This window comes from Aquila chrysaetos, chromosome 12 (genome assembly GCF_900496995.4).
Source record: "Aquila chrysaetos chrysaetos chromosome 12, bAquChr1.4, whole genome shotgun sequence".
NCBI lineage: Eukaryota > Metazoa > Chordata > Aves > Accipitriformes > Accipitridae > Aquila > Aquila chrysaetos.
Window position 1 is genome coordinate 9,916,801 of NC_044015.1, and position 25,012 is coordinate 9,941,812.

Consider the following 25,012-nt stretch of genomic DNA (forward strand, 5'->3'; position numbering starts at 1 on the left):
CTTTCTGTTAACAAGACACATGAAACTGGGAAGCAACTGGGGAAAAGCCCCTTGTAATTGTAGGGCTGAACACAAAACCACAAAGAGCTGTTGCACACGCGGAGCTCAGCCTGCTCATGCATGTAATACAGACCACAGCAGAACTGGTTGGCCCAGTTAGAAAGTGGCAACTTTTCTTTATGGTCTAAATAAAGATAGCAGGAAAAAAAATACAAATTGGGAGACGTGGATTACAAATGATTACAAGACTGGAAGCTGGTTGTGGTAACTGGTGATGGTTTTATTAACAAGGTTTCAAATTTATTAATTGGTTCAATAGCACTATCAAACCTTTCCCTACACTGGCTACCTGGAGGCGTCTCAAGACTATGAGGGAACCCTTCTCTCCCATACCCTTGCTCCCACAGTGACTGAGAGTATTCAAAATCTCCCCTGAATGTCAAGAAAACAACCACACACCTAAAACTCAGGATGTAAAATGGCAAGCAGCATTTTAGCATTGTCTTTCTGCCTTCCACACCGCACTTGCATCACCCCTGTGACCAGAAGAGGCTGAGGAGTTGTGCTTGCAGGATGAGAGCAGGACTAGCAAGAAAGGTCAGGAGAGAGGGGGCACGGAGGGGCCCTGGAGGGGAGAGCATCGCAGGACGCCTGGATTTGCCCCGTCACGCTTCCTAAGTGCCTCACATGCAGGTCCCCCCTCCCCAAATCATCTCTTCACCGAGCGGCACTCAACAGACTGTTTCTGCCCCTCAGGGCTCCGGCTCAGACACTGGTTTTGAGAGGGGCTGAAGAAGATCAGATGCACTGAAACTCATGTGAGACCCACACTGCTACCGACTTTCTTGCTAAGCTGGAGCCAGCCCCCCTTTTCTTCTTGGGCACAGCCTCTCCCCCACCCCTGTGCCTCTCCGCAGCTTTGCTTATCTGCAGGGCAGGAGCTGGCTCCGGAGGAACATTACACAGGGCTGCACCAGGGCAGGAAAGCCAAGAATTGACTCTGAAGTCCGTCCCCCCCCCCCCCGGCCCCGCCTTTGTAGAAAACAGCTCATGGCGCAACCATGTTATTTGTCAACGCTCCTCACCCTGATTTTCTCTGGATGGGTCAGAAGCGGATGCCCCCCTCCTCCCCTTGCCCCCTGCCTGCTAGCAAACAGCTTTGATCAGGAGTCCGCTGTCGCTCCCCCCTGCTGACACCCCTCCATCATTCCTCTCCCCTCCCTCCACCTTGAGGCTGAAACCCTTGGTGGGGGAGAGGTGCAGAGGACTCGGATCACCTTCCCACACTAATTACAGCACATCTGGCAGGCAGAAACTGCTGCTCCCCAGACGCCCGCCCCAGGCTGGGGACACCTGATGCCATTTTTGCACAGCTTCTATCCATGGCTCACAGCAGCCGGCTCCCGGGAGGGCTGAGGTGTGCCGGCACAGGGACTCGCAGCGTCTCGCCAAGAGCTGCCTTCTGATCACAAGCACAGCGGGGGGGGGGGGGATCCAGAAGGAAGCGGGGGAAGGTACCAGCAAGCAAATTCATTCCTCTTAAGTCGCACAGTTGACTGTCTCAGTGTGCAGCCTGGAAGCAGCACCTGGAGATGGGGATAGACAGATTTCTTTAGCCTGGAAGGTCTTGGAGGGCTTCTGAGGTGCCTTCGCACCTTCTGAGAAGGCCTCAAGCAGCGAGCAGACTGCTGCAAATAAGTCCAAGCGGTCTGATTTTGCAGTGTGCTTTTTGCAATTAACACATAAAGACAGGATGCCTGAACTGAGGTGGTGGCAAACAACTTTCATGTGAGACTTAAGCCGGGCTTTGGGATGTGACTTAACAAACCGTGGCTGAGAACTGGGGCCTCTGAGTCCTTACTAAGAGAGGATCTAGTTGCCAGGTCATCGGGCTGGCTCACCATGCAGGCACGATTCATCTACCCCGCCAGCAAGGGCAGCTCTCCACGTCCTGGGTGATGCTTCCCTCCCACCCTTCCCAGGATGGAGGGCTGCCCTCCAGCCCCTCCAGGGCCACCAAAAGGGATGCACTCGGAAACAGAGCTTGACCAGGAAGGGCAGGAAAGATGAATCGGCTAGCAAATGTTTCTTGTGCAAGAGGAAACGAACGGAGGGAACGAACGGAGGGCTTCGCTTAGAAGCGAGGCGGGGGTTACGGACGGAGGGCTTCGCTTAGGAGCGAGGGGGGTTGCCCGGGTGTCCGAACCCCGGGAGGCTCAGCAGGCACCGCTCGCCGTGTCACGCCGCTGCCCAGGGACGCTGCAAACGAGCTCCAAAAAGCGGTGAGAGGCAGTCACGAAGGGCCGGGCGCTGGGACCGGCCGCGGGCAGGGCGGTACGAGGGGGCAGGCTCAGGCTGCCCGCCCCCCCGCCTGCCCCACAGCTCGCAGGCGGGACGCGGGGCCGAGCCCCGGGGCGGCGGGGCCTGAGGAGCGCCCGGCCCCCCCCCCCAGCACAACCCAGCCCAGCCCCATCCCCCGCCGAGCGGCCGCGCCGCGGGTCGCCGCCCGCCACCCGGCAGGTTGTAAAGTCATTAACTCCCTCAGCCATGCCGGCCCGTGCTGCGGCGGCGGCTGCTCCTGCTACCGCCGCTGGTGGGCCGCCTCGCCGCCTCCTCCGCGGCGGCCGCAGCAGCAGCAGCGCGGCATGGCCGCCGCTCCCCGCCGCCGCCGCCGCCGCCTCCGCTTCTTCCTCCTCCTCTTCCTCCTCCTCCTCCTCAGCGCCGCCGCCCCCCTCGGCGCTAAGGTAAGCGGCGGCGGGTGGGCTCGCGGCGGCGGAGCCTTCCCTCTCTCCTTCCTTCCTTCCTTCCCTCCCTCCCTCCCCTCAGGGAGCCGCGGCCAGGAGGGGCGCTCCGAGCTGGCGGGGCCGGTCCTCGCCGCCCCGGGCCTGGCGCGGGGCAGGGGCAGGGAGCGGGTGGTCGCCTTGGGGCAGCGGCGGCCCCTCGCCCTTCCCCGCAGGTTTGTGGTTCCTGCAGGGTATAGCCTGGACCCCGCTGCCCTCCCTCAGTCTTGAGGTGCTTGAAAAGGGGGTTTTGTCGTGTCTCCCCCCCAGATTTACCCCGAGGACCAGACACTTTGCCCACACCCCAGCCGCCTGGCACTAACAAAAGGCCGGCGGGGGTGAGGAGGCTTCCCAGCATCACCAGAAGGACCATTGGGGGGGCAGGGCCTTTCCCTGGTTGGGGGTTTGCCCGAGGCTGCCCCCCACGTTCATCCCTAGCAGAGGGTTGACTCCAGTTTAGGGCTGAAAACGAACCGATTTTCCTCTTCCCTCTCCTTCCCGCCACCCCAGGCATGGGTTTAGGCAGCTGCTTTCTCCGCTGTGGGGTGCACGTCTGGGCATCGAAGCCCCACACTCCCCTCATCTCTGCTCTCCTCCACAAAGGACCTCCTCAGCCTGGCCCTCCTTGTGGCACTTGTTTCACAGCAGCACCGAAACCCCTCTGCCAGTCCCCCTCTCCTTCCCAAGGCCCAGCCTGGGAGAATCACCCTCATTATTGCAGCAGGGGAGGCAGAAATCCCGGCTTCGCAGGGCTCCGGCTGTGCCTCTGCCTTCACGGGTCACTGCGTGCATTGTGGCTCGGCGCTCCGTTTCACTGAGGGGAACCCGGCCGGATTTCTTTGCTACTGAAGGGATTCTGCTCTGCCCAAAGGAAGAGGGTTTTGGGTTGTGTTTCCCGCCCTACACGCACCTCAGACTCCGTGGCTGGGGTGAAGCAATCTCACATGAGCTATCTTAAACACAGAGAAGACCAGACACTGCAGCTTTACTGCAGATAACCCAGGTTTGAGGAGCAGTAGCATCTCCTGTTCTGGGGTTGTCTTAATTTTAAAGCTGAAGTGTCTCAGTTCCACTTTCTTTTTACCTTCTCACACATCCACTGCCTGTTTTGTTTACCCCTCAACTGTAGGGTTAAGTCAGAGAGAAGCTTCAGGCAGAGCAAGCTGGCTCAAGCTAAAGAGGTGTGAAGTCCTTCCTTTAGGACTGACCTGGATGGAATCCTTCATCAACATGTGTACACAAGCCTTGGGCGCTCATGGTTCTCCCTGCCCCCAGCAGCTGTGTTTGTATAGCACCTAAGATGAGGGCATCTGGGCCTCGGAGCCCTTCCCAGGACAAACGCACACCAGCACTGTTGCCAGGTCTGCCCCGAGGACTCTCTTACGCCAGGAGATCCCCACAGAGCGCTCTGATCAAGGACTGCGTGGTGTGAGTTGGCCTGGCAGATATGGTTGCTAGTATGATTGCTATCTCTAGTGCAAGGCAGTGCACAAAATGGTCATTAGGGGATTAACTTCCAGTTCTTCTTGCTGTCCCATTTTCTGTGTATAACATGGTTATACAAAGAGTGTCACAGAAAGCCTCAGTCTGTAGACAGGGTAAGCATATTCCTTCCTGCATGGGGCTAACTGCATTCAATGTCTGTGAAAAACCTGATGATAGAGATGCCTCTCATGGACACTGCCTCTTACTCCCTTCTTCCGCTTCACAGATTTCCATCCTTTCTACCGGCTTGCCCCAGAATAATTGCATTATCCCCCTTGAAGGGAATGACCTAACTGACTTGGATCAAGTATTTTGTAATGACGTACAGCACTTGCCTGTGAACTTTCTGTCATGGCAGGATTACAAACAGTGCTTGATAGTTCTCCGCTGGTTTCTGTTCACTGGTTTTCTAATCTGCTTCTCATCTGCGCCTTATTATATGTCCAGATTTCTGTTACTTATCTGCTGCAATATCACATCTTTAGCAAGCTACCATTTTTACCCAGATTAGTGTTCTTCCTGATCCTGTAAAAATTATTCTGCATTGCTCATTTTACCTCAGGATAGCTTCCCCTCATGGAAAACTTGTCAAATACCATTTCAGCTTTTCTAAGGAAAATTTGGTTTTGTGTCTGCTTCCAACATTGAATCTCTCGTACAAACTATCTAGTCTCTCCAAATAGGATAAAACAATGACAGGATGAGAAATAGCTTTACACAAACACCAATTCTTTTGTTAAACATCAAGGCATAGTTGCAAATGCTATTGTGTTTTTTTCAGGGCTGTGGTAGAGTCTGTCACCACGGCTTTAGTCAGAGAATGACATGGGGAACCCAAACCAGGGGAGTTGAACACGGTCATTCATTTCCAGATAATAATCTGACGTCCATTCCAGGCATTGAGACATCTGAAGCTATTTAGTATTTCAGTTAAGTAGTGTGGTTTGCTGTAGAGAGAAGCCCCTAAGTAAAGGGATCGTGGAAATTTTTGGTAGAGGACATGCAGTTAATGGCCTCAGAAAAGGTTTGTGAAGAATTTAGTTCATTTTCAGCTGCTGTTTCTAGTAGTCTTATAAGCTCAGACAGGGTTGAACAGAACAGTTTACAACAGCTACTGTGCCCTTCAGTGGTGGGCCAGCCCTTAAGGCATGCTGGGCTGCAACAGAGAGCCTGCCCCCCCTCCAAGCTCCTCTATTAAGGGAACTAGACAGGCATGTTTGTGGTCTCTCTTCCCAGACAGCTTTTTTCCAGGACCCAGGCTCTAATGAATCTCAAGATTAGGCACAACAATAAGCAACCCAGGAGACTGGGCCATCGGCACGGTAATTGCAGTTACTCCCAGGTTTCTGGGAAGCCCAGTGTTGCTCAGAGCTGATCCAGGGCATGACAGAGAGTCAGCGGAGAATTTATTTTATCCCTTTCAGCTCTTCAGAAAGACTGCCTGGAAATCTGATAGGATGTCAATCCAGGCCCACCCGTCTTTGCAGGGCTGAAGCATTTTGTTTGTGGCAGCCTTTGTTTGGCAGAGGGAAGCGGGGAAGCAGCTGCTGGGTTTTCGGTTAGACAGAAAAAGCTTTCAGTGATGCTGGCTTAGAGACTGATGTTTCTGTCATTGATATTGGCAAATCCGGAGACAGATATTTTATCCCGAAAAAGTTCCCTGCAAGTTGGGGTTCAAAGCTCTGCCCCCCCCCCCCCCCAGAAGGGGACAGGAGGACAGCCCTCACCTACCCAGTTGCATGGCCTCCAGCATAGGTGCAGAGGCACAGAAATAACTTGGCTAGCCTCAGAGAGGAAGAACTGCAGCTATTATAATGACCCCATGCCAAGCCACAAACGCCTCCGGGGAAATTCTTGCGGAGAACACCTGTCTGAACTGGAACGTGGTCTATATTTTCTACAGATGTAAATTCTAGGCCTGATATTTCTCATCACCTAGGGAATTGTAACAGACCCTCTTGCCTTCTGTAGCCAGAGCCCTCACCCAAGCCCAGGCAGAGCCAGCCTTATAAAGACTGTACTTATGCGCATCTCCTGCTCTGGCATTTCTAGCCTGTTCTGTTTCTGTGATTCTGCAGCAGAGTGCAAGTTAGAGCAGCTCCAGCATCTCCTATAACCAGAAGAGTGCGAAAGAGTTGTTGTAAAGCCCTTTTGTTTTCTCCTTCTGCAAGGAAGAGGCGGGGGGGATTCACTCGGCCAAAAGGTAACTCTTGGGATTTGCTGAGGGGCTTGGGAAACTAAAGCTAGAAGCTAATCTAATCTGGAGCCTGTCCCACAGCCCTTAATTTATTATCTGGAAATTTGGAAAATGCAAGTATCTCTAATTAAAACCAAGAACTGTTTGTGTGTCATGGTTAATGCAGATTTATTTCTGACAATATAATAAATTCAGCACAGATTGGAAACAGCTGCCCTAGCTCTAAGTACCTGAAGTTCCCCCTCCATGTCACCAGGCCTAGGACTCAGATGCAGTCATGCCATAAGTCTCACTGGCCAAGGGGACAGCTCAGCATTGTTCTTGCTTACACAAGGAAATAAGCACTCCTAGGCAAGGACTGGCAAGGGAGCTTGGTCATGGAAAACCTGAGAGCCAAATCAATCTACTTAAAAAGTGATTGATTCCTCCAGTGCAGAGAGGAAGCAGGAACATGGCTTATGGATATAGGAGAACAAATTTTATTTAAAAAAAAAAAAAAAAAGGCTCTTTGACTAGCATTCTTCAATAAATCTTCATTTGGGCTCCTGTCATTCCTGAAAGTTGCAGTGCAGAGAGAAACGTATCCTATTCTAACCGTAAGAAAGAGGTGCACAAAGGCAGAGATGCTGATCTTCCCCAAACCTCAGCTCTGCCACCACATGCCAAGTCTCCTTGCATCCAGGCAAAACACCCAAGAGCAGTAACCTTGAAAAGGAGCCTGCAACTTTCCACCACTCCAAATACACAAAATCTTTTTCGTATCCAGGGGTAGGTCAGTAGAACAGCCTATTTTACTTCCCTTCGCTCGTTTCCCTTCTATCCCATCTCACCTATTTGGATTGTAAGATCTCTGGAGCAGGACTGTCTTGTAGGTTACAGCTAACAGGTTTTTATTGCCACCTGGGGAAAAGCTATTTAAATATTGCAGCTTTTGGTCAACATGCCTTCCCTCCAGGCAGTCCATGCACCTCATATAACTACTCAGTGAAGTGGTAGGACACCAGCTTTGATTATTACCTCAGCTGTGGGAGAATCTGTATTGCGCTGAGCTCTCCGCACAGACACCAGATAAATCATTGGCATTCTCCTTCCTGGAAGTTGTGAAGAGCTCTTCCACCACAGGCCTTGAGATGCTTATCACAGGCCTTGAGATGCTTATCACAGAGAAGCATAGAAGGGGTCAGGGAAAGATTTTAGCCGAACATACCTTACAATAAGAGACCTTTGGTTTCTTTCCTTTGTAAATGTGGAAGCTACATTTCCATTTCAGTCATTTCCATTTACAGTCTGCTAATTTCAGTCAGACAAGAATTCTTGTAGCAAATAGGTTGAGATGATCATTTGGAAGAAGAGAAAAAGGTATTTTTGAAAACATGTCTGTTTCTTTTAAATTTTGGTTTTCTCTTGAGCAACTCAGCTGCTGGCCACAGCATTTGGTCCCTGTCAGGCAAGTCAACTCCAGCCAGAACATCTAAGTACAGCAAAGAGTTTTGTTGTATTGTTTTTGAAATCAACTATTGTAATCACTAGAGAGTAAAGCATCAGGTAACATGCTGCTTTTTTGCAGCAGAGTAGGTTACTTTCAACACACTCTGGCTATCACCAAGAAGAGGCACTATGTGCATTTCAACAACACTAAGTTACAACTTAAAAACATTTGCATAAAACCAGCTGCATCTCCTCTGCCCAGAGGGTGTTCTGTTGGCAGACACTCTAGAAACAACAAGTTCTCAGGCAGGAATTGCACTACAAGATGAAGAACACTTTGGCTTTATTACACCATGAAAAAGCATAAAGCCAATAGACAGTCAACCAAAATAGTGAACAGAGCACATATAGTGATGAGCGAACCCTGATGAGTTTTCTTTCACATCCATCAATTATGCATTGCAGATCAGTTCTTTGCAACAGGACTGTCGGCCACTGCCACAAACCAGCAGGTTTTGCTAATAGTAGCACTGATACAACTTCCCTGAGCCCTTACTTTAACATATTTTACATGCACAGAAATATTCATATTCTTCTACTAAGACTGAAACACTATCACCATTTTCAGCTGGATAAATCACTTCCAGTCACTGTCTTGTGTTAAACTCATCGCTGCATTCAACGCTACTCACAGCTGTATTTCAGTAAACAGCAAATTAGTTTCTGCACAGGCTAGTTTGCCAAAATCCCTAGGAGCTTTTAGGCCATCAGACACTAAGCAGGAAAATATTGCAAGTCAAAAAAAAAAAACCCAGCTAAAACACAGAATCCCTTACCTGCTGGGAACTGGGGAGGCACAGCCAACAGCAGCCTGCTGCACTGACCACATTGGGGCCAAAAGAGCTTGGGTTTGCCAAATTTAAAGGCTCAGCCCCAGCAAGGCATGCTGGGAGAGGGAGCAACCCTCCTCTGAGTATAGTGGGGTGTGTGGGGAGAAGGGACAACAGCAGTTGCAGGAGGCTCTGGTTCTGAAGCACTCTTGGAAATTACTTTTGTGAGGGTTGGAGGGTGAGGAGCTTGGATCTGAGCTGATTTAGTCACAAAGAGAAGTTTATTCATTGAAATGCAGCTCCAGCGAGTGACAGATGCGTACCCGCAGCTTCCCTGCCAGCAGGCCTCCGCACGGCCAAGCACCACAGCTCTTCCTCTTCTCTCTTGACTGCGCGTCAGACCCAGGCGGGCAGCGTGAGCTGTGACCTGCTGTTCTATCTGACCCGGGCTGGGAGTGATGCTGTGGGGTCAGGCTGCAGCTGGCATTACTGTCACACATGTCCAGCCTGACAGCCTTTCTCCGCATCATGTCATGAGATCCCAGAGGCATCCTCCTTCCCATGCATAACTCAGTCTTGGAGGGAGAATATGAATTTTGAGATGTGTGAGCCTGGTGTGGCTCCACAGGGGCCTGATCCTGCCACGCTTGTCCCAGTGCTGCCCATTTAGAAGGCATCCAGGTAACACGGTCCCTGGGGGAGCTGATTTTGGAAGGCCCTTCTCTGCCTGGGGCAGTGAAGAGCCAGGTTCTCCTGCTAACCATGGTCTGTTTCTGTCAGGACAGTAGTGAGGCAGCAGATGGAGCTGGCCCCTGGGATGAAGAAGTCACCAAGTGGTGGGGAGAGTGGAGCTCCTGGTCCACCTGCTCCCGGTCCTGTGGGGGAGGCGTGATGTCCCGGGAGAGGCACTGCTTGCGACAGAGGTGAGTCATGTCCCAGCCTGAACGCTTGGCCAGGTCTCCAGTGGCAGAGGGGAAATGGGGAGCCCCTGACCTGCATTTTGGGGCCAAACCTCCTGGGTTTGCAGGGTCGGCCGTTCCCTCTTCTGTGGCCTCTCAGAAAGGAAGATGGCTGTTGCCTGTGGGGTAGGGGGTGAGCAGGTGGCAGTGGGGAGGGCTGACAAGGGAGAAGCACGCTACAGTGGGACAGGCGACAGGCCCCCTGAACACATCACGCACTCATCCTGGCTTGTGTGATGGGGAGCAAGGGGTTGGTCCCCTCTTGGGGTCTGTGGGAGACTTGAAGATGACAGGGGTGCGGGCTGGAGAAGGCTAGTTCTATTCCTCTTCCCCTTTCCTTCACAAACCCTCGCTTACTGTGGCAGCTGTGACTAACCTAACCCTGATTTGTAGCCAGTTCCTGTGCTAAGGATGTGGGTACATACTCTCAGACATCGTATGGGGACTTGATTTACTCCTGGCAGCAGCCAGCTCAGCCACGTCTCAGCAATTTCCCCTCTTTATTCACTGCAGAGCTTGCAAGTTTTTTTCCCCTCTGTCATTTATCTGGCTGTCACCTGCCAGCATCTCCATTTGTCCCCTACAGCCACATTTGTCCCCTGCAGCTGCTACAGTCCTGGTATCAGTTGGGCTGGGTTTGTGGGAGTGGGGAGAGCTGGGGAGCTTCAGCTGCCTGAACTCCTGCTGTCCCCTCCGGGTCACCTTGCCACCAAGCCCTCCTGCTCCAGCACCTCACTAACCTGCTACTCCAGGCTCCTGAGATGTTAATGAGAGCTGGCATCCTACAGCACAGCAAGCCCACAGGGGCTGCCCACCCCACACTCGGCCCCTTTCTCTTCTGCATGAATGCACTCCTGAGTGGAGGAAGCTCAAGTTAGGGCCCTCAACCCGCTCTCCCTCCTGCAGCAGAAAACTTTTTATGTGGGCTGGTTGGCAGCACGGTGAGGGTCCAGTTGTGCTGCAGTACCTTTCATCTGGATGTGGCCTCCCCACTAACTGGGCTTGCCAGTGTCTCTGCCACTGCTCCTCCTCCCCAGCATACCATGGCCATCATGGGAGAGCAATTGGAAACAGAGGGTAGGAGGGAACGTAGGGCTGTCCCACACCCCAGGCAGCCAGAGCAGCCCTTCTGCCCTTTGCCTGCTGCCAGAAGAGAGATTTTTCTCTCCATTTGACATCTGTTCTATCCTTGACTCCACAGCTGGGGAGGAGAGGCCTTTGCTGTGGCATTCTACTCCAGGGATCAAGTCTGAATTTAAAAAAAAAAAAGCCCAACATAAAATCCAGCCAAAAGGTTTCTGCAGCTTTAAGGAGAATGGCTTAAGTGTGAGCCAGGTATGCCCATGAAACAATTTCTGCCTGAGTCTGCAGGCAGCCTCTGCTTCAGCTTAAAGGGATGGCAGTTTTCAAGCTTTTTGGTGCAAATTTAGGCTTTATGTACATCATGTAAAGCATTGCTCTGGAGGTACAGCTGCAGTACCTCTAGCCAGTACAGCTTGAACATGCCTACAAGGTTCTTCATTACACAGTGCATCCTAAGTTCCCAATGCCGTTAACACATTGTCTACTGCTGATCTTTACACGGACCACATTGCCTTAATCTGTGGTCTTGGCCATTCTCCATATGTCTTCCCAGCTTTCAAGAATTTTTTCACCCTTGCATCAGTCAAGGACTTCAGTATCCCCTGGGTAACTCCTGCTGGCCAGAGCTAAAGCATCAAGTGTTGAGAAATTCCCGTCGTTTTAGTCCATCATCTGCACAAAGCCTTTCCTGCTAATCTTTTAAGGTGGCCAGTCTCCTTGAGAGGTGCCATCTCTCTGCCTACTGCACAGTGAATCCTGAAATCAAATCCCCTGGTCACTGCAAATCCTAGGTGCTTCCATGGGAGCGATGGATCACGAGGGTCTATTGTCCTTTTGTCACATCAACCCTTTTGGAGCTCAGAGGTTAAGGGACACAGGGGTGGTGGTACTGCCGTTGCTCCCCATCTGCTCAACCTGCCCCAAAACGAGAGCAGACTAAAATCACCGTCCACCTAAAAGCACTGAAAATGTGTTTTAGAGATGTTGGCTAGTCTAGGTCCAGTAAGCTTTGCTCTGATACAATGCCTGCCTTGCTTCTCCCCCCAGGCCTGACTTCTCTATCATCCTCAATACCTTAGTACTTCACAGACCTCCAGTTCATTTTCTTTCTCCTTTGCAGGCTTCAGATGCCCCAGGGAACAAACAGCACCATGTGCGCTGGTCAGGCCAAGCACTACCAACTGTGCCAGCAGCAGGTGAGAACAACTTCCAGTACTGACTGGTCCTTACTGGGGCATGTGGGACTGGGGGGAGGGGGAATCACAACTGGAGCTGCAAGATCACCAACACTCAGGGTGCAACTGGTCCGTCAGAGGACTGCAGACAAGGGGTACAATCCACTCCTAGAGTGGTTGACAGTGGTTGCCTTTGAAGATGTGGGAGATGGTCTCTACTTTCTGGGACTGGGAGGTGGGGGAAAAGGGTATAAAAACATATTTGTTGTGGGGTGGGAGGAGGGACGAAGTTTTTCCAGTATGCTTTTCCCTTTGCTGGAAGTAATTTTTGCAAGACTGTTAAATACAGCTGTTTGAGGGACCCTTGGCAATGGAGGCCTGGCCTTTCTGCCTGTATTACGGCACCTCAGAGTCCATCACTGATTCCGTCCGGGCTGGACAGGGCATTTTCATCCTCCAAGGGTGCAGCAGGGACAAGCAGGTGTCACAACCATGGCTGTAACATAGGGAGCTTTTGATCACATTTATTCCCTCCATAGCCCTGCCCAGCCAACACAGCAAGCTTCAAACAGCAGCAGTGCTCCAGTTTCAATGCCAAAGCCTTTGGGAAGCGCTACTACCACTGGATGCCCCTCTATCCAGGTGGGTTTTCACAGCTTCACACAAAGGATCAGGGTGAGAAAACACCCACAGGAACTTCTCAGACACAGGAGAAGGGGAAGGTCCCAGGGGACAAGGGATGGATGCTCCTGGCTGGTCTGGAAGTGCTCCCCTATGCTCCCTGCTTTGGAGAAATCGTTCCCTGTCTCTTCACAGAAATGCTCCAGCCAGCCAGGCCTCCTCTCTCACCACATTGCTCCTGTTTTGGATCCTACATCAGCAAGCACTGGTGGGCAGACAGGACACAGGCTTCTCTGAGTTGTCTTGGCTAACCAGCAGTCATCTTGGCAGAGTGGGTGTTCACGCTCTTTGTGCCTTCTACCATTTTGGCTGCCTCTGTCACCCAGCATGCTTCCCACTGGGTTGGTGGTGGGTTGTTCTGAACAGGATGCCCATCCGTTTCCTGCACAGGCGAGACAGATTGCTTCACTTGGGTTGCCAGTTGTCCCTTGAGGCCAGATTGAGCTCACCTGAGATATTAACCTCTTTCCATTAGCTGCCAAGGGGACATAGAACACCTGCACCTCTAGCTTCAGTTGCTCAGCTGAATGGGGTGTAGCTGGCCACAGCCCCACACAGTCAGTACCCCTCTTGCAGGTCTTGCTCGCTCTGGTGTATTTATGTGTGGCCTGGCATCTGCTGATGCAGATTCCCATGGCTGGCACGGGGGATGTCACCATAAAGGGGAGAGGGCATGGCAAGGAAGAGGGTTTGCCAGCAAGAAGTATTTCTGCTAGGCATGGTCCCCAGCTGCAGCCTCATACCATGACCCATTTGCTACTACAAAATCTGTAGCCTTGGGGCGTCATCTCAAGCAGCAAGAACATCCAAGGTGACATCAAACCATCAGTATGGATAAGAGGAAAGTCCCCTTCCTCGCTGCCCATCTCTGAGCACCTTGACCTGCCTGGTGACTTTCTGCCTCTGTCCCTTCAGATGACTACACCAGTATCTCCAACAAGCCATGTGACCTCCAATGCACCACCCGGAGTGGAGAGAGGCAGCTGATGGCCCGAGCACAGGATGGTACCTCCTGCAAGGACAGGACCTATCAAGGGGTCTGCATCAATGGGAAGTGTGAGGTGAGGCTCTGGGAGGAAGTAGTACAGAAATTGGGAGTGTAAGTGCATGACTGGACCTCCTGGTCATCACAAGGCCAGGGGTTCCACCAGGGAATTGAAACCGAGGCCTGGTATGGAGTAATTACATTCACTCTTGAATGCCTGTGGGCTAGAGGAGAGCAGAGAGGTTCACACAAAGGGAATTATATACATCCACGTGTGCCCACTGAGTGACAGCACTTTACTCTCAGCACAGAGAAGACTAGAATTGCAGGTTTGTTTACATAGTCATCCAATTAAAAAAAAAAAAAAAATTAAAAAATCTTCCATTTGATTTTTCACCCCATGCAGCAAGGATGAAGGGTGGTTGTATACAGTGTTACAGAGAGGTGCCTTACAACCTCAGAAAGGCCTGTCCTTGATGCAACATCTGGAGAGTGATGTTGTATGTCATTATTTCAGTGAGAAGGATTAGCCTAAATACAAAGACAGAAGGAACCGAAACAGCTTACCCGAGCCTTACTCCACTCACCTGCACACACAAGCCCCTGCCCCAGGTTCAGGAGCACCATGTAGATGGTCACAAGTTACACAGGTGAATTTCTGCTGCTGTTGGAGTCATTCATTACTCCACTCCAAGCAAACCTACATTCCCCCTCACCCCTGCCGAGAACCTCACCAAAAGAGCATGGTCGCGTTTCCTTGAAAAGACCCTGACTTGTGGAGATAAGCTGGCCCCAGGAAACCCTCTCCTGTTTTCTTCTTTGCAGCCAGTTGGGTGCGATGGGAGCCTGTACTCACCCCGGACGATGGACAGATGCAGGGTGTGTGGAGGGGACGGCAGCACTTGCCACCGTGTCTCGGGCAGCTTCCGAAAGGCAATCTCACAGATAGGTACTCCCTGCTACCACAGTCCAGAGACTTCACCTGCTACTTCTTACCACCAACTGGCATGAAGGGTGACTGGCTTGAATGTGGGTAGGAGTTTCCCAGATGCTTGGTGGAAAGAGCTGAAGAGTGCCACCCCTGCTTAAATGCCTGTATCTTGTCCTTTTCACTTAATCATCAGAGGAGATTGGTTTGATGTGCTGTATATTAGGCTGGTAAGGTTTCCCTTCACCTCTTTACAATAGGAAGCGGCTGGGGATCTATTTGTTCCTATTGATTTTGGCATCTTGCCCACCTCAGATAATGTGAAGAGATCAATGAATCTTCTTTTATTTGTGCTATGTGTTCATTTGAAACTTAAGCTCCTACAATGAGGGTCACAGCATCTGTTTCAGCCTGCACTGGGTCTCCTGCTTTCCCCAGTCCTATGGCTGGCACAGCTGAGGGACAGTCCCTCTGAAACTGGGCTGAGATTCATCCATTGCAACCTCATGGCCCATTTCTCTACCCACAGAAGGAATAGACTGTGGTATGCTCATTAGTAATTAATTAACTGTGGTTCGAGGCTGTTTTGGAACATCATTTCACACTGTTGTTGTTTCACTAGTCTGCCTCACTCTCTACAGACACCAGACTAGAAAAGCACTCTGGCCCCTTTCCAGAGCAGGGGTAATGGTGCTAACCCTTCTAGAAGTACAGGTACAGTTTTGGCCTCCCATTAACAGTCCTCATAAAAATCTTACAGAATGGACAAGACCTGCATTTCTAGCAGGAAAGACAAGCTGCCAAACCACACAACTTTAAAGGGAGAGGAAATAAGAAGGCTCTTAAAGGTCAATTTTTATGCTACTCCCGAGACAAATTCTGTTGAGTCAGGAGCTGAGGGGACCTGTGGTCTTTTCTATCCTCTGTTCAGCATCAGCCCTGATCACTAGTAAGCTTTTTCTGTGCTCTTGCCAGAAAGAGCGTGAGAGGACATTCATCCACACACCTAAAGCCAGGCTGTTACACTTGTGCAGTTCCTTCCTGATGCCAAACTCAGCAGTGCTCAGACTGAGCCTGAGAGACCTGTAATGGTGATCTGTAATGGGACTTCAGAGAGGAGCTGGGATTAGAGCTCACAGACTGGCGCAACATGCATTTATGTCCTTAGCGTCCTGCCCCTGAAGCACAGCGCTGCCCTACTACGTACATACTTGCCCAACAAGCTGCTTTTCCTACCCAGACCTTTTTATTCTGTCCTCAGGGTTTCCTCACCCTCTGTTCTGTTCCTCAGGTTATGTGTTCATCACCAACATCCCTGCTGGTGCCACGGACATCCTCATCATTGAGCGCAGGAAAACAGAAAACATCCTAGGTAAGCAGAGGAACCGGATGGATGTGGAGATCCCAGTTCAGCTGCCTGGGAGGTGGGAGGAGGGCTCTGTGCACTCCCATCTGTGCTGTGAGAGAGCTATCTGTGAGCATTTCCTCCAGAGTAGCACAGGGGCACGTCATCTCTCCATAAGCCAAGGCTACCGCATCTCCAGCAGCTAGCAGCAGGAGGGACCTGTGGAAACTAAGCTCACTATGGGCGGTCCCTGTTGTGAAGACATTTGTGTTCTTGTTGGAGAGGGAAATGAAAGCAGCAGGCATCGAACACCGCTGATCTGACCTGATGCAGAAGATGAATGCTGGAGGGCCTGCGGTTCTTTTTCTATCAGGCTTTTTTCGGTCACGAGCTGTTTACTCTCCTCAGTGCCAGTGCAGCCTCAGTGTTCTGCACAGAGTATAACATTTATCCCTTTTCTCTCTCTCTTTGAAGCACTTGCAGATGAATCCGGGCATTTCTTCTTCAACGGCAACTCTGCCATTGACAACCCCCAGAACTTCAGGGTGGCTGGCACAATCTTCAAGTACCGGAGGCCCTCGAGCCTGAACTCGGATGGGCTGGAGTATATCATAGCTCATGGGCCCACTAACCAGTCTCTGAATGCCATGGTATGTGAGGAGCTAGTTTTAGGCTTCCCTGTCTTGCCTGTCCCAAAATTGTAAACCTCCCTCAGACAAAGGGAATATTAACCTGGTTCCCAAGCCAAACCTGAGTGCTTAGGTGGTTGAGGAAGCCAGATGCTGTCTTAGGAGGTTTCCTCGGGTTTATGAGGATGCTGTCTTCTCTTAACATCCATCACAAAATGGACGTGGCTAGAAAAGGTCTCTGGGAGATATATGTCCTTAAAATAAAAAGGGTTTTGTTTTCTTTCTCTGTTTCCTCCAGTACTATAACTTTAATGGGAAAATGCCACACATAACTTACGACTACACTGTACCACGGACACCACCTCTCCAAACTGCAGCCCCTGCTGTAGACAGACCTCTGTATCATCACCTACCAGAGACCAGCCAGAACCATCCCATTCCAGCCAACTCCAGAGCTGCCCAGGACTTCAATGCCACGTGGCTCTCCCTGTCGCCACATGACACCAGTGAACAGCTTCCTCTAAGAGAAGGGCATGAAGATTTAGGCTTTGGCCACCCACACTTCTTCCAAACCAACTCCACCAGTCAGACTCAGGACTGGGGCTGGGAACAAGGTGAAGAGAAGGAGAAGTATGACTTCCAGATAAGACAGGTCTACCACGCAAACACAAGAGAGGAAGAGGAGGAGGAAGCAGCAGCAGTTGGAGAAACAGAGTTGGGTTGGTTGCTTTGTTTTTCCTTCTCTCTCATTTTGTTTGTTGAAAGTGGACATGCCACATCAGTTTTCTTGAAATCTAAGGCCACCGTCAGGGTGGACAGGAGGGAATTCTGATTAATAGTAGGGTGGAGACTGTGAGGAAGCAGCACTGGCCAGTAGCTCTGTAAGGGCAGGGGAGCTGGGAGAGGGTGGCCACAATACAGATCAAGCAGTGCCCTCTCAGGCAGGGCAGTCCCACGGCACCCGAGCTTGGCAAGCAGGGTAGTGAAAGCAACAGTCCAGTGATCATCAACTGAAAGCAAGGTGACACATCAAATCTGAGGTCCATCTGGGAAAGCCAAACAACAATTCAGGAGCAAAGCACACCTGCGACATTGCTCAGGCCAGGACTGAAGGCCCAGGCCTGAGCTTAAAAGGAGCTCCAGAGCAATGGGCAGAGAGTGTGTGTGAGGTTGGTCAGGGCAATTAAGGCCTGTTGGTGCACCCTGATGGCAATTTATGATTTTGAGGCCAAATACTGAATGGGTTTTGCCTTGTTAAATACCACACGCTGACGTATAAGCCATCCAGTATAGTTAAAGCATCCCTGTATTTTTCTTCCAGCTCTCAGGTTCAATCAAATTTCCATCAGCACAGCTGTACCCTACAGCATGAGGAGATCCGAGCTCTCAGAGAACAGCCGCATAGCACCCTCCAGGCTTCGTCTCTTCAGGCGACTGTGTCACCGAGACCCGCACAACACTGCCTTCTGTAGGGAGTTGCAGCACCTGGCAGCCAGGCTGGCCCCAAGGAACTCCACAGCAGGGCTATGGACCGAGACAGCTGCCCGGTGGCCACAGGGCCTCCACAAAGCGCCAGCCCATAAGAACTCACTGGAGGACTTGAAGGTGGAGACATTTGCTGGGAGTCAGGGGGAAGCGGCCAACTACAGCATGATGGCATCTGTGGAGAGCCCTCTGCTAGGTGCCAGCCCAACCGTGGACATCAGCCAGGCAGAGCCTCTGCAAGCCCCTGGCACTGAAAGGTGGCACTTGATTTCCTGGGCAAAACAGGAGCATGGTTAGCTGGGGAGGGAGGGTCAAGCCAATCCTCTGGTAGTCTCACTGCTGTCCTCGATGTCCCTATTCACCAGTAACTATCCATGGCACCTGCTGTAGATGGTTGACGAATGGTGTCCTCCAAAGACTGATTGTCACAGCTGGCCTGACATGGAGCTCCCAGAACATATTTCAGGTCTGCCGGCCTCTAAGAGATCCATTTAAATGGGTGCTGAAGGACCTGCGAGGCCAACACTGATGTGATTGTAAAGAAGGCCAGGAGTCTATAGCATGTCACATACACACATTTACCACCACATCATGGCCCTTCTGTCCCATTCCTCTGGGCACATAAGCTTCTGTAACTTCAGTAAACATTTGGCAGGAGACAGAGGGCCAACTTTTAAACATTTCTGGCAAGCCACATGTGAACTGTCCCCACCACATTATATGATGCTAAGAGGGACCTCGTTTGAGCTCCCCTTTCCAACTCAACATCATACCTCTTGAGGTGATAGCGTGACTGAAGCTGAGGGCACCCGCATGGTCAAAAGACCATAATATACAGAAGACTCACTATGAATGATGCCTCCTCTCAGAGGGATGTTGATCCACAGCTATCCACAGCCTTGCTAGTTGAATTCAGAAGGTGGATCAAGGCTTTACACTCTCTGTTCATCAGTGTTCATCTTGCCCAAGGTGGGGGAGATGGAGAGCAGAAACACTGGGTTTCTTCCCATCTTCAAAGACAGCAAAGAGGAATTTCACTATTTTATGTTTGCAGCAATTTTTCATTTTTAGCTCACGCCACCTCCTTTTTCCACAGCAATGAGTTTGATGTGAGCCCCATGGGCCATGATGACATCAGCTTGGCTGACATGTATCGGTGGAAAGTCTCAGCTTATGCCCCCTGCAGCTCCACGTGCACTTCAGGTAGGTTTGGCTTCGAGTGCCTGATGATACGAGGTCCTTTTTGGCTGTTGATGGAGAAAATACTGGTATTTTTTAGAATGGCAGGTAGAGTTTCAGATGCAGTGAGCACTCCAGTAATTTAATCATGGTGGGAGGAGGCTTTTGGATCTGATGGAGCCCAACCCAGAGACGGTCTTGATTGCCCAGCAGGTATCAGCACTTCATATGCTATGTGTGTCCGGTACGACGGAGTGGAAGTGGATGAAACATACTGCGATGCCCTAATGCGACCAGAACCTACTCACGAATTTTGCACAGGGAGAGATTGCCAGCCTAGGTGAGTGGAAATGACATCAGCTGTCCACGGGGACAGCATACCTTGGTAAGGATCATTTTCTGCTGAAAGTATACAGCCATTTTTGGGCTGGAAGATATGCTTAAGCAGCTAAGCCCTTGTATCCCCTCGTAAGCAAAAAGAGGGAAGGAATTTGCTAAGTTGCCTGCTAACGGCAAAGTTGGCTTTCAAGACCAGACTTGCCTTAACACAAGGCATATACGTGATGAGGAGATTCATAGCAGCAGCTACTGGGTGAGGGAGTCCCAGGCGTGCAGGCACTCCTCAGCCACCCTATGTCCCTTGTTCTCCTTACCTGAGTTCTCCTTTGTGCTTTCTCTCCTGGGGACTGCTCATGGAGGTGGGAGACCAGCCGGTGGAGTGAATGCTCCAGGACCTGTGGTGAGGGCTATCAGTACCGCACTGTGCGCTGCTGGAAGATGCTGGCTCCAGGCTTTGACAGCTCTGTTTATGATGACCTCTGTGAGTCAGCTGGGCTGGCCAGGCCCATGGAGAGGAAAGCCTGCAAGAACAAGGCCTGTGGGCCCCAGTGGGAGCTCTCCGAGTGGTCCGAGGTAGGCAGCAGGGGAGCTTTGCTCCCAGAGGTAAGCAGCTGGGGCTGGGCTGGGGCCTGGAGGAAGGTGGCTGGCAGATGTTGGGTGCTGAGGAAGCCCCTGGCCAACTGCATCCTGGGGAAACAAAGACTGCCTTTACCCATAGGTCCCCTGTTCTGGCACTGCCCAGCAAACAAAGGCCATTGCAAAACATTTTTTCGAAGGTCACTTCTCAAGCAGGATGTTGACCAAATGAAAGCCCTGTCAGCGAGAAGCTTTGCTTCCCTTTTCCAGAGGATCTAATTAAGGGTGAATGGGGAAACAGTAGCTTGGAGATATAGAGAAGTGAAAACCCAACTGAAATCCCTTAGATTGACTTTCTACAGCCTGCTTGGGACTGGGCCAGTGGCCCAGTGACTTTGACCAGCAGTCCAGGCATCAGCATCTTGGAGCATTGGAGCTCTAGGACCCAAAGTAAATAAGCAGCAGAGATAGAGACAGACCCACCTTTTTCTGTAACCTGCTGGGGCCCTTCCCCTCTCACCTAGTGCAGCAGGGGGAAAACGGGAGCAGGCATAGCTGCCTCCCTCGCCTTTGCTTGTCCCCCTTGTTCTCTGCTGCTGAGCCCCAGGGCTGACTCTGTATGACCATTGCAGTGTTCGGCCCGGTGCGGCTCGCAGGGGACAATGAAGCGGGAGGTGCGCTGCTCGGTGGAAGCACCCCTCTGTGACGAGTCCCAGAAGCCCAGCAGCGAGAAGGTGTGCACAGGCCCACCCTGCGACCGCCGCTGGACCGCTTCGGATTGGGGCCCGGTGAGTCCAGAGGGTCTGCTTCTCCTTGCACGCAGCGCTTGGGGTGCAGGGCTGGCGGGAGGGAGCAGGTGGGCAGTCATGCTACTGCTCTCATTTGGCTTTCTTCTGGCAGAGGCTAAGCTAAAGAAAGTAGAATAATCCATATTTTTGCCTCTCTGTGCTGTAAATTTTGGTTAGCTGTGAGGTGAGCTCAATTCAATAATCTGGGAAGCTCACAGCACCTGGAGGATGGAAGCCCCTGACCAGATGTACCCGTAAAGACCCTTGGGATCCAGTGCCACAGTCCCAGTGACAGGGCTAGGCTCTGGACTCAGGTCTCCTGGCATCACCAACCCTGACCCCTCCACTTTCCTGCTTTCTGATGTGTCTAAATGCCCTTTATTCCTCCAAGTGCTCAGGTTCGTGTGGTGAGGGACGCATGAGCCGCTTCATCGCATGTCGCAACCTGGAGGGCAAGGTGATCTCCAACTCGCAGTGTGACCCAGCCACCAAGCCCCTGGCTGTCCATCCGTGTGGAGACAAGAACTGCCCCGCACACTGGGTGGAGCAGGAGTGGGACCAGGTAAAGCCAAGCCCAGCCCTGTGTCCTCAGCCCTCCTTCCCACCCCATATTCCACAGGAGATGGTGGGAGCCTGGCTCCCTTGGCAGAGCAAGGTTGCGTGCTGCAACCTCCAGCCATGGAGCTGTACCCTTGTCCTAGTTCCTTTTAGAAAGGGAGAAGGAATAATGAATACCCCAGCTTGTCCCCACCCATCCCCTATAGACCACCCCAAAGTTTGTGGCATTTGCTGCCTTCCCAGGGACTTCCATTGGAGGGCAGCAGTGTCCTAAGGAAATCATCCTCTCCCACCTCTAGCTGCCAGGTGGCAGTTGCAGACACCTCAGCAGAGCTCTTTGTCCAGAATGCACACTCACCCCCCAAGATTTTGCTTCCACCACTAAAGAGAAAACCACAACAAAACCAGCTTCATCTCTGATAAATAATAGCCAGAGGTAAACCTGAACCAGAGCCCAGATCCCTGCCCTAGAAGTCACATCCAGGCCATGACTCTCTACTTGCTTCACAACTTAAGAGTCCAGGGAACATGGCCCAGGTGCCCCATTCTACCAAACAATCACTTACCAGTCTACTTACTCCCCTTCTGTTGCTCAAGGCCTACAGGCTTCAGGCTTCCCCATACAAGCTGATGCAAATCCCAGAGCACCCAGAAGAATGCATTGAGTCAGTTGTCAGGTTTGGGCTTTGTCTTTAAAGTCTTGAGCAAAATAGGGATTCACAAAGCACTAAGGCAGAAGATTTCTAGGGAATCAGAGAAGCAGCCAAACCCCACCCACCCCAACTATAGCTAAACCTCTATTCTCATTTTGCTACCCTTTATAGCTGCTGACTACATTCAGCTGAGTCTCCCTCTAGCACTGGTAACAAGCACAAACTGGTTAAACATGGGGACCCATGGCAGTCCCGTAACCCTCTCTTGCTCTGGCCTAGGGTGTGAGTCACACACAATACTGCAGTGCAGTTTTTCAGCTGTGTCCAGGCTATTAAACTCACCTGAACTCTGAAAGACCGGCTGAGCTCCCCACCTTTGTCTGTGCCAGCTTCTTTGCCTTTGCTGTCTTCTCTCAGCTGATCAGCTCTAAGTTCACAGGATGACTAAGGGCAAATGCAAGCCAGCTGTGCTGGCCCTGCCGTGGTGAAGAAGGGCACAAAGCAGTGAAATCTCAAACTGGCAACTGTCTCCATGGGCATCAGAGAGCATAGCTGAGCTAGAATCGGATCCTGGCTCCTACGGCTTCTCTTGGTGGTGTTCCGAGAGAGTGAATCCCCCCAGCTGAGCCTGCATAGCTTTGGGTACAGCAGCACTTGTCCACGCAAATCACCTGCAGTGCACCAGTTTGGTCCCCTTGGGCCCACGCAAAGCTTGTCAGTACTCCAAGATGTAGGTTGCTACATGAATACGCTACATGGTTTTTGAGAACATAGATATACATAAAATAAGACAGAAACAGCTTTTTGTAGTCTTACCTTGGCTGCTCCGGGTCCCTTGTGGTAGCTACTCTCCAGGCCAGCCAAGGTGAATTCGGCATTCCCAGTGCTGGCTAAACACTAATTACCAGCTTCTGTCCTCGCTCCCTAAGAAATTCAGCTCCTTTGCAGACACCCATTGCTCCTGTGATCTGGGCAGCACTACCTCTGTTAGACTGGTGTTAGCACAAGCATAACCTTGCTTCCGAGCAGGATGCCATCTTACTTGAAACTCTAGAGTTGACGAGCATCATTTGTTACCTGGCTGTTATGTTCTCTTTCCCAGTGCGATGCCAGCTGTGGGCGAGGGATGAAGACCCGGGTCATCTTGTGTGCAGGCCTGGAGAATGGTGTGTACAAGGAGTACCCTGAGAAGCGCTGTGAAGCCTCTCAGAAACCTGAGGAACAAGCTGCCTGTTTCAGGAGGCCATGTTCAACGTGGTTCACTACCTCCTGGTCTCAGGTAGGGCTTGGGGTGGTGGAGAAGGGGGAGAGGAGGCCTCATAACCCTGGTTGGTGGAGCACAACCTGCACTGAGGCATTCTAGCAGCCTGTTCTGCTGAGGGCTCTGTTAGGTCTGGATGGGACCATGAGCTTTGCTTTTCTGCAGACCAGGCAGCAGGTGGAGGGACTGGCACATGCAAGCTGGAGAAAACCTTAGAGCATGTGGATTATTGCCTTGAGCAAGAGCATGCACCACACTGCAGGCATACAGGATACAGCTGTGTCTCCTCCTCTGCCAGGAGTCAATGTTCTGTGTTTCCCTGCTTTCCCTTGATTTTAACTTGTGAGCGTTCAGGGAATGGGAGGACAGGGGAAGCTGGGCCTGGCTCACAGCAGCCATTTTCTCCATCTTCTATCACAGCATCAACCCTCAAAGCAAAAACAATTCCAAGTTGCATTAAAGAGATTAGAGCAAACTCCTCCCTTGCTCTGCCCCAACCCCGGCTCGGGGAGGCTCTCCTCCAGCAACAAAAGGGGAGCCTAAGTTTGAGATCAGTGTGGGATTTGACGCAAACCTCCTCAAGAATAGTCTCCACGGTAGGGACCAGGAGGCTTCATGGAAGAACAAACTTCGGAACTGTAGAAAAATAAAAAAAATGCCTCTCACAATCCCTTTCCTCTCTCTCGATCTCGACAGTGCAGCAAGACATGTGGTGCTGGTGTGCGACTCCGTGAGGTGAAGTGTTACCAGGGGGAAACGCTGGCTCACGGCTGTGACACCACTTCCAAACCAGAAGCCAGGCAGACATGCCAACTCCAGCCGTGTCCCACAGAGGCACCAGGTAAGTCTGGGAGGGCAGGGAGGGAGAGGAGCCCTTGGGAGCCCTTTGCTCTGTCCAGCTCTCTGCTGGGGAAGCACATCTCCTTTTTAACCCCTTCTGTGGGTGCTTCTGTTCCCAGAAGAAGACTGTGAAGACAAAGCGACGGCCAACTGTGTGCTGGTGCTGAAGGTGAAGCTGTGTTCTCACTGGTACTACAGAAAGGCTTGCTGCCGGTCATGTCGGCTCAAGTCACCCTGACTGCTGCCAAGCTGTACTTCCCTTCCAAGTTCAGGGGCAAGAGCCCCCTTGAGCCAGACTTTACCGCTTGAAGCCACCCCACTCGGCTTGGCTGAGGAGCCAGTCCCTGTAGACCAGCCTGCTCAGCGAGGAAGGATTCCTAGGACTTAGCCATCATGTTCCCTCTCCACCAAGAGGATTTTACACAAGACAAACCATCAGTTCCTAGAAAGCTACTGAGAAGTGAGTTGGGAAAGCCTGTCCCTGCTGTCATATCTCTGAAGATCTCTAGTTGGAGGCGGTGGGGCGCAGAGGCCAGCCCGCAGCAGGGCCCAGACTACTGCAGCCGTATCTCTGGTCTGCCCTGCAGATTTTTCTACTACAAGGGCAATTTCCAAAACACACCGAAAAATCTTGTGTCACAATAAAGAGCTAAACTGTAAAACTGTGTTTCTGGGATGCATGTACCTAGGCCAGAGGCAAGGGAGGAAGAGGGATACAAGAGGAACAAAAACAAGGAGCAGGAAGGGTGGTGAGGAAAAATCCTTGCACTAGTACAGCTTCCAGGCAGCACCGGATAAACCCCATTTTGTGTTGCCTGCCAAAGAACA

The 25,012-nt window shown here is 51.6% G+C and overlaps 1 protein-coding gene across 6 annotated transcripts; it reads left to right on the top strand.

The window, feature by feature from the left end:
- The first annotated feature begins 1,989 nt into the window (after positions 1 to 1,989).
- On the top strand, positions 1,990 to 24,846 carry LOC115349443 (ADAMTS-like protein 2). Of its 6 annotated transcripts, none has more exons than XM_030033761.2 (18): positions 1,995 to 2,744; positions 9,501 to 9,643; positions 11,883 to 11,958; positions 12,477 to 12,579; positions 13,534 to 13,679; positions 14,429 to 14,552; positions 15,823 to 15,903; positions 16,351 to 16,526; positions 16,804 to 17,224; positions 17,827 to 18,247; positions 19,087 to 19,193; positions 19,380 to 19,509; positions 19,868 to 20,081; positions 20,717 to 20,872; positions 21,264 to 21,434; positions 23,186 to 23,362; positions 24,041 to 24,185; positions 24,304 to 24,846. In XM_030033761.2, the coding sequence occupies exons 1-18, from the start codon at positions 2,646 to 2,648 to the stop codon at positions 24,420 to 24,422; spliced, it is 3,009 nt and encodes a 1,002-aa protein (XP_029889621.1). In that variant the 5' UTR covers positions 1,995 to 2,645; the 3' UTR covers positions 24,423 to 24,846. The 6 variants fall into 6 exon arrangements, 5 of the variants coding, with proteins under 5 accessions (XP_029889622.1, XP_029889621.1, XP_029889619.1 ...); XM_030033759.2 differs by having other exon boundaries at positions 9,506 to 9,643; XM_030033760.2 differs by having other exon boundaries at positions 9,506 to 9,643; positions 19,383 to 19,509.
- Positions 24,847 to 25,012: the final 166 nt, after the last annotated feature.

Coding starts and splice junctions, on each gene's coding strand:
- LOC115349443 (XM_030033759.2), top strand. CDS start 2,548: ATGCCGGCCCGTGCTGCGGCGGCGGCTGCTCCTGCTACCGCCGCTGGT. Junction 13,680..14,428: donor GCATCAATGGGAAGTGTGAG/GTGAGGCTCTGG, acceptor TCTTCTTTGCAG/CCAGTTGGGTGCGATGGGAG. Junction 18,248..19,086: donor CAAGCCCCTGGCACTGAAAG/GTGGCACTTGAT, acceptor CTTTTTCCACAG/CAATGAGTTTGATGTGAGCC.